A 9,468-nucleotide genomic window follows, 5' to 3' on the forward strand; every position below is an offset into this window, starting at 1 on the left:
CTGCCTCGCCCGGGAAGAGCGCAATGATGGTGCCAACTTGGGCCAGTGAAGCAACGTCCTCCACAACTAGACTGAAGAACAAAACAGCAACTTGTCTGTTCCCCTTCCCCCAATTCCCCACCGCTGTTCCCATCCCCCCAATTCTCCAATAAAAAAAATCTTTAAAAAAAAATGATTAAGAATAATTAGAGTATGAATCAAATTAAATTCAAAGAAATGTACAGAACATAGGCAAGGGAATGTTTGTTAGGAAAGTTGTTAGGGAAGAGTGTATTTCAGGGTAGAATTTTTAGCCAATTAACTGACATATACATATTTAGAAAGAATTCCTGCTCAGATTCATGGGAAATGTGGAACTCAAAGCCTTTCTCGATTTGTACCCAAATTGTTTCTTATGTACTAAAACAGTTTTTCCTAACTAAGTTAGAAGGGCCTTTAAGTTACTTATTTTATCTCATGTTTCTAGACTTTATCTGTGCCAGATAGTGTTAGTCATATAGAAGGTGATCAAGGTAGTTCTCTCTCTTTTCGTACGTATTTTCTCTTTTTTTATACATGCACGTATGACTTTTGTGGTAAAGAGATATAGGATTGGGTATCCAGAACTAGGAAAATTCTCCAAAAGTGCAAAGGGGATTCTGAACTTGAAAAGTGTTAACCTTTTTGCTTGGCTACCTGTTACACTGTGGCCTAGTATCATGCTAGATCTGTGGAGTAGAGGCTGAGCTAGTTTTTCAGAAACTATGGCAGTATAATTGTGGAAAAGGAAATTTCAGAAGGAATTGACAGCACATACTGGGAAGAACAGCCGAATGCGAGTGGATTCCTACACATATCGAGATGACCATACCTGTTTATTTTCAGTCTTGGGTTCAGTGAACAGCACAGCAAGTAGTGGGCTTTGTGTGTGGAGTGCTGTGCTGTGAGGTCACCATAATAGAATCAGGTAGAACAAGTGGTGAAGAACAGAACCGTGGAACTTTCTTCTGGTTCGTGCTGCTACTGCAGGTGGAGACCAGCCTAGAATAGGATATATTACATAGCAGAGACATATCAGGAGCAGATAGGTAAGGATTTGGAAAGATTTATCTGAGTCTCATGTCATTCCTGCAATGGGACTAAGTGCCACAGAGAATTGAGTTCTTTAATAAGCAGCTCAGATTTTTTTTCCCCCCCAGCTCCAAAAAGCCGACTTCAAAACCGCCTCCTCTTTCACTTGGCTCACAAGGTATGTATCCATATTCTCATTTCACACGTATTGTTTTTATCCTTCTTGTTTCCAACAATCATGAAAAATAACTATAAATTCTTGTTGTCCCTCTAGTGGACTGAAACACTTATCATTATGAAATGTCTCTATCTGTAAAAATTCTTTTTCACATATAGCCTGTGTTGTCATATTTGTAAAGCTACACCAGCTGTCTTTTGGTTACTGTTTGCCTATTATATCTCTTTATACCCTTTTACTTTCTACCTTTCAGTGTCCTTATGTTTTAAATGTCTCTCTTATAAACATAATATAAAAAAGATAAAGAGACGTAGGGAAAAAGGAAAGGGAGAAAATACAAAGAAATAGATAGAAAAGAAAAAGGTTAGAGGAACTATGGGGGGTCGAGTAATGAATATGAGCTGTGCCTGACAGGCGATTCATTGTCAAGGCCACGCCTCTGGAGGCTGTTTCCATTCTTTCTCTGAAGGAGAGACAAAGGGGAAGAAAACAAGAAACTGAAGGGAACCGGGAGAACCTAGACACAAAATGGCTAATGGAAGAGGAGTTAAAACCTCTGTAACATGGGTGTTGATTTCTCTGACTGTATTCTAATGTGAATCTTTACATGTATTTTTTTCTTTTGTGTGTGTGTGTGCTGTTAAATGTGTGTGTATAAATATAAATCTATAGTATACGTACATTGACTATATATTTCAAAAAGCCTTTTTTGACATCAAATGACCCTTGCAAAGCTACATGTTGATGAGTTAAGTGTAAATGAATCAGAAACATGTGGCTTGAATTCCCTTCAAAATACCCTAGGGCTTAAATTGAAGGGGAAAAGGTACTGGGAGGGAGAGGAAAATCACATTTTGGGTCTTGCTAAACCTAAATCACTTGAAAAATAGTTTAAGATGTTTGCTAAATCCAAAAAGCAGCTTTGCTCCCACCATACTGTGATGTCAAAGGTGCTCTTCACATGAGCTTACGCCTAATTTTAACTTCCTGCACATGTTGTAAAAACATCTTTGAGGACTCTCTTAAGCCACTGTTCAACGGAATGTGCCCATGGATTTTCCTTTCTCTCTATTTTAGTTTAATGATGAAAAGAAGTTGATGAACTTTCATCAGAATCTTCAGGATATCATAGAAGATCAACTCAGTTTGGCTTCCATCCACTATATGCGATCTCACTACCAAGAAGCTATTGATATTTATAGGCGAATACTGCTAGATGACAGGTCTGTGTCCTCTTATACCTACTCAAAATCTCATTGTGTTATTATAGTTTCTTCTGTAACTAGTTTGGCTGAAGACATAGTGTCCTTTAGATCTAGTATCACCATGTGTTCAACTCTGTTTAGCTAATAATCTGGTGAGAGTAGTAACTCCTTATCGTCTAGATCAAGGTGTTCCCACCTTTATGTCATTATGACCCTTCCAAGGAGCCTTTTTAGACTCTTTCTTTTTCCTAATTGCCCTCCCACGATATTTTAACACAACAGATGTACCGTATATCTGTTTATGTACTATATGTATATCTATGCTTTATATATAAAATGAGTGGTACCATTTCCCACCTCCTTACAAGAACAAATTTTTGCCCCTTTGGGGGTGATATTACCCCTATTGAAAATGCATGGTCCATGTATCAATTTCAGTGTTATAGTTACATCATGGGTAACTTGCTGACAAAATTAGAAACAAACAATTCTGAAAAATTAACATTCCAATTATCACTGACCACGTGGCCTTTCTCTCACATTCCAAAAATATCTCATCCACCTCCCTTCTCCCTTATTTTGCTTTACCTTCACAGTCTCCCACCCATTCCCATTTTCACTCATCAAGTCTACTTGACTTGTCTGTCCGTCCTCTCTATGGTGTGTGCTTATTTACATTTATGTTCAATTACAGCATATGTTTGTTTTTAAACATGAGCAGATAAGAGCTGAACTTTTTCCCTTTCTCCTCTAGTTGTCATCTTTACTTATATCAAAACACCCAAATATGACAATGCAAAAAGAAAATGATTTCACTGATTGTATCTTGCCTTCTTTCTTCAAAAGGCAAATTCATATCCTCCTTGCCTTGCTGTTTATTTGAGCCATAAAAAAGTCTTTGTGTTGGTTAAGAGCTCGCTCAAGAGTGCGAGCTCTGAGCAACAGGGTTGCTGGTTCGATTCCCGGCCCAAGCTGAGCTGCCGCTGAGCTGCCAACAGGTGGCAGGATGGCTCAGCTAAAAAAAAAAAAGTCTCTGTGGTTTGACAATGTTTCTGTGAAGTAGACTTAAACTGTTAACCTTTAATTCTTCCATCTACTAGGGGGTACCTTGCCCTCAATGTTTATGTGGCCCTATGTTACTACAAGTTGGATTACTATGATGTGTCTCAAGAAGTTCTGGCCATTTACCTCCAGCAAATTCCTGACAGTACCATCGCACTCAATCTCAAGGCCTGCAATCATTTTCGCCTTTACAACGGCAAAGCAGCTGAGGTAGTGATGGAAATTTGTTTTTAACTTGCTTTATTCCAGTTTGGATTACTCTCTACTTCCTGGATTTTTCACGAAACTATTACCTATAACTCCTGGTTAATAACACCCCTTTGTCATTGCCAGTGTAATTCTGTAAGAACCGAAGGATATCAATATTTACACTTATCAGATGGCCTAAAAAGAATGTCGACTTCTGAGTTCTCTGTGTGTGCCTAATATAGCGTAGATGATCTTTACCTAGATGCCTTATCTTAACTCAAATACGTTAAAACCAAACATTTCCACTTCTTCCTCTAAAGTATGTGGGCGGCTTTGTGATTCGATGTCAACAGTGTGTAGATCACCTCGGAACCCAGGATATCCTTCACTCTCTTCTCCTCCATGCCCATCTAATCATTCACCAGTTCCCAGCAGTTCTGTGTCCTAGATATCTTACCTACCCCTTTCTCCTTTGCACTCCTCTGTCCTCATCTCTTATTTCCATTCTTTCCCTGCCTCTGGTCTTGTCCTCTCTAGTCCGGCTGCTGAGTTGGTTCCATACACCATATTCGTATCACGATAGCTTTGCAGACACCATTCTCAGTCCCTGGAGTGTCTTTCTCTGCTTCGTACACGTCAGTGTCTCCTCTAAGGGTACCCCCAAGAAGCAATAGTGGTAGATATTTTATAAATACATAGAAATTAGCTAATTAGAGGCACTGTGCAGAATACTTTATATTCACTATTTAGTTTCCTGATAACCTGTGGATAAATTCTATTATTGCTCTCTGAGAGCATACAGGAGGCCATACAATATGACTCTCTTTTATTTAACATTATATATGTTATTTAGCATTATATATATATATATATATATATATACATGCATATACACATATACACACATAATACATTTAGATAGAGATATAAATAGATACATAGCATATTCTATACTATATCTACAAATTCAGATACATGTGTGTGTGTGTGTGTGTGTGTGTGTGTGTGTATATATATATATATATATATATATATATATATACAGTATATATAGATGTATATACTTTATATGTAGATGGTTTTTAGGTTAACCCTGTGAGGGCGCCATATTTGGAAATTAGTTCCTTGGCCATTACTTTAGTTGAAGCCACCAAAATTTAAATGTAAAATTTCTGCATGTGTCAAAATTTTAAAATCATACCCCTGCCCAAAAAGCAGTTCCAAATGGCATCATGCCACCCTAGAGGAGGAGGAGGAAAGAAACTGAAACTAGCAAATGAACTGTATCACAGCAAAATCTATTGTGAAAACAAAATAGCAAGGAGCAGTATTAACATGCTTCATGCTGGCAGGAGATTCGACTCCTGAGGGACACAGGGTTTAGTCATTAGCGGGGGAGGGAGGGGTGGAGAGCATGTGCCCTTAGCAGAAGCCCAGGTTCACGTTTCGTGGCTTATGTTGAGAAAGGTGGTCAGTTGTGGCAAAAGAAAGCCCATCAATTAAATTGCTCAGGATACAATCGAACAGCCAATTTACATATTATATAAAATACGTTGTTGGGTATACTCATTTCAACTAAAGAGTCCCTTGAGTCTGCCTAATTGGCTAGTTTCCCACATCAGAAGGTTTAATAGTAAACTGGATTTGCAATTTGATCTCTTTGAAGTTTTCATCCTTGGTAAGAATAAATTAAAAATGTATATATTCTTGCCTTTCTACCTTGAGTTAATTTGGGGAGCTTTGCCAATTTTGGTGTAAACTCCAGTCTATGAAATGTTTACATTTTATCTGCATGTGTTCTTTCCATAGTCTGGGATGAGCTGCATGGTTAACCAATATTCTGTAGGTCTAGTGCCATCCAAGTCAGGTCCCCAAACTGCCCTGCCCCTCCTCCTCAAAAGGCACGCTTTCTCATTTGAAATCGTGTCAGTGAATTTCCATATTGATTTTATGATGTACTCCAGCAGTAGGTGACTATGTCAAATGTATCCTAAGAAACTTTTTTGTTTGGTAGGAATAGGCTATAGTTTATGTTTACTTATGATAATTTTATTAAAACATTTACGATCAGGAATTCTTTTAGTAACTCATACAATGGGTTCTGTATTATATGGTTCATTCTCTCCACAAACACCAATAGCATTCCGCTCTTTTATAGTAAGTATGTAACGATTGACTTAATTCTTAATATGCTTTGAATAACTTGCCCAACAATTGGCAAATTCAGATCTCAAACCCTGGTCTGTCTGATTCCAAAGCCCTCTATTCTATTCTGTTGATTCATTTGTTTTCCTGCTCTCAATATCATACTGCCTTAATTGCTGCAGCTTTATAATAAATTTTCACAGGATTCAGCTAGCTAATATACCATTTAAGATTTTTGCATCAATACTTATCAATTTGATTAGTCTATAATTTCATTTTTTTGTTGGTATAGGTCTTGTCAGGTCTTGGTACAAAAGGTTATACTAGCCTTATTAAGTGAATGGAGAGGGTACCATATTTTACTATTTTCTGGAAAAGTTTATACAGGCATACCTTAGAGATATTGTGGGTTCAGTTCCAGATCAGTTTATACTGCAATACAGCATACACCACAATAAAGCTTATATCACAATAAAGCAAGTCACATGAATTTTTTGGTTTCTCCAATGCATACAAAAGTTATGTTTATGCTACACTGTAGTCTTTTCATTATGTAGTAACATCATCTGAACCTTCAGCAAGTCATTCTTTTTACTGGTGGAGGGTCTTGCCTTGAAGTTAATGGCTGCTGACTGTTCAGGGTGGTGTTGCTGAAGGTTGGGGTGGCTGTGGCAATTTCTTGGCTGACTGGAGACATAGCTTTTGGCCTATCTTGACTTTCAACACACCTTCCCCACTAAGCTTGATCATTTCTAGCTTTTGATTTAAAGAGAGAGACATACAATTCTTCCTTTCACTTGAACACTTAGAGGCCATCGTAGGGTTGTTAGTTGGTTTAACTTCAGTATTGTGTCTCAGGGAATAGGGAGGCCTGAGGAGAGGGAGAGAGGGCTATGGCTAGTCAATCAGAACACACACAACATTTACCAATTAAGTTCACCATCTTATATGGGCATGGCTTGTGGTGTCCCCAAAACAATTAAAATAGTAACATCAAAGATCACTGGTCACAGATCACCATAACAAATATAGTAATGAAAAAGTGTGAAATATTGCAAGAATTACCAAAATGTGACAGAGAGACACGAACTGAGCAAATGATTTTGGAAAATGATGCTGGTAGATTTGCTCCACACAGGGTTGCACAAACCTTTAATTTGTGTGTTAAAAAAAAAATTTATCTGCAAAGCATAATAAAACAAAGTATAGTAAAATGAACTATACCTGCATAAGACTGTCAAGATCTCTCCCTTAAATATTTGCTAGAACTGTAGTAGTGGATGAAGTCACCTAGGCTTGGGAGGTTTTAAAGTACTAATTTAATTTTTTTAATAATGATAGGACTACTCATGTTTTCTATTTCTTCTTGTATTATTTTTGGTAAGTTGTATTTTTCTAGAAGTTGGAGCATTTTATCTACATTTTTAATTTTTTTAGTCTAAAAAAACTTTTGGTTTTATTAATCTTCTCTATTGTTTGATTGTTTTCTACTTTATTAATTTCTGTACTTTTGTCATTTCCTTCCTACTGTTTTCTTTCAGTGGGCTTGCTGTACTTTAAAACATTGTTGAAATGGATGTTTAGCTTGTTAATTTTAAGCCTTTTTCTTTTCTAAAATATCCATTGAAAAATTATAAGCTTCTAAGTATTGCTTTAGCTGCATTCTAGGTTTGAGTATTCAATATGACTTCTGATTTCCAGTATGAATTATTTTGGATTAATTAGAAAAATTCTTGATTTCCCAATACATGGCAAATTTTCTGGTTATCTTTTTGTTACAATTACTAGCATAATTACATAGTGGTCTGAGAACATATTCTGTATGATTTGATTCCTTTGGTATTTCTTTCTTTTTTTTTTTTTTTAAGATTTTATTGGGGAGTTGGGGGAGGGGACCAGCCAAGTTGTTGTTCTTCAGTCTTCGTTGTGGAGGGCGCCAGTTGCCATCTGGCTTCCCATCTGCAGCTCGTGGCCTCTAAGCTCAAGGTGCTGTGTTCAATCTTTGTTGCGGGTGGGCATAGCCACCATCCCATGCAGGAGTTGAACCAGCAGCCTTGTTGTTAAGAGCGCATGCTCTATCCACTGAGCCATCCAGGCGGCAGCTCAGCTCAAGGTGCCAAGTTCAGTTTTAGTTGCAGGTGGGCATAGCCCACCATCGAACAGGCAATCTTGTTGTTACACCAGCTGAGCCATCCTGGCACTTGTTGGCAGCTCAGTGACAGCTCAGCTTGGGTGCAGCTCACTGGTCCATGTGGGAATTGAAGCAGCGGCCCTGTTGCTCATTAAGTCATGTCTATTAAGTCAAGTTAGTTTTTTATGATATATCAAAGCTTCTGTTATTTTACTAATTTTGTTATGTCTGCTTACTGTTAATTCCAGAGAGGGGTGTGTTAAAATCTCTCACTATTATTGTGAATTTGTCTCTTCTGATTCTTTTCATTTTCACTTTGTATATTTTGAGATCATTTTTTTAGGAATGTACACATTTTTAATGGTTATATCTTTCTGGTGAATTGAACCTTGTATCAGTATAAAGTGACTCCCTTTCTTATAATAATGCTTTTTGCCTTAAAGATCATTTTGTGTGCTATTAATGTAGTTTTTCTTTTGGTTTGTATTTTTAGGATATATTTTTTACCATCCTTTTCCTGTCAACTTCTTTATAACTTCATATTTTAAGTGTGTCTCTTATAAACATATAGTTGGATTTTATTTTTGTATCTTGTCTGAAATTTTGTCTTTTTCTAGTATTTAATCCAATTAGGTTTAATTACTGGTTATATTGTAATAGTGGTTACTTAGGTGTAAATCTAATCTACCATCTTATTTTGTGTTTTTATTTGTCTCCCTCTTCTGTTTCTTTTTCTCTCCTATTTTTCAATTTTTGGATTGGTTTTGATTGACTATTTTTTATATTTATTTATTTTTCTGTGCTAGTTTCAGAAGTTATATACTCTGTTTTCATACTTGTAGTGGTCACCATAAAAATTACCTCAGACATCTTTCATTTAACCAAGTTTAATGTTAATTTTTACTTTCCTCCTAAGCAATACAAAGATTTTACAATATTTTAACTTCATTTACTACCTTCCTAATTTATATGCTATTGTTGTCATGTACTTTAGTATTATATTTTTAGAAAATTATTGCTGCTAAATATAGTCAGTATTTATTTAGTGTTACCAACATTTTTAAATATTGTATTCATCCCTCTTTATTCTCATCTGGAATTCAAACCTTCCGTCTTGGATCCTTTGCCTATTGATGGAAGTAAAGTTTATCCTTCAGAATCCTTTTAGTGAGAGTCTGGTGGCAAACTGTTTTCTTTTGCCTGAAAATGTTTTTATTTTGCCTTTTATATGTTATAAGATATTTTCGCTAGGTATAGGATACCTTGTCGGCACACTGAAATCACTCTTTGCAGTTTCCATTTCTGCTTTCATGCTTATCTTTTATTTTCTTTCTTTTTTTTTTTTTAAAGATTTTTATTGGGGAATCGGGGGGATGGGAACAGTGCTGGGGAACATACAAGTTGCTGTCAGTTTTGTTCTTCAATCTAGTTGTGGAGGATGTTGCTTCACTGGCCCAAGTTGGCACCGTCATTGCGCTCTTCCCGGGCGAGGCAGATCAGTCGCCGGC

General features: G+C 36.8%; 1 protein-coding gene across 4 annotated transcripts in view; it reads left to right on the top strand.

Moving 5' to 3' along the window:
• IFT56 (intraflagellar transport 56) overlaps positions 1–9,468 on the top strand; it is a 38,913-nt gene that overhangs the window by 5,468 nt on the left and 23,977 nt on the right. For all 4 annotated transcript variants that reach the window (XM_019653294.1, XM_019653295.1, XM_019653296.1 and 1 more), the window contains 3 exons: positions 1,179–1,228; positions 2,306–2,451; positions 3,534–3,705. In XM_019653294.1, coding sequence (XP_019508839.1) covers positions 1,179–1,228; positions 2,306–2,451; positions 3,534–3,705 — 368 coding nt within the window. The remainder of the gene's footprint in view (positions 1–1,178; positions 1,229–2,305; positions 2,452–3,533; positions 3,706–9,468) is intronic.

This window comes from Hipposideros armiger, unplaced genomic scaffold (genome assembly GCF_001890085.2).
Source record: "Hipposideros armiger isolate ML-2016 unplaced genomic scaffold, ASM189008v1 scaffold_201, whole genome shotgun sequence".
NCBI lineage: Eukaryota > Metazoa > Chordata > Mammalia > Chiroptera > Hipposideridae > Hipposideros > Hipposideros armiger.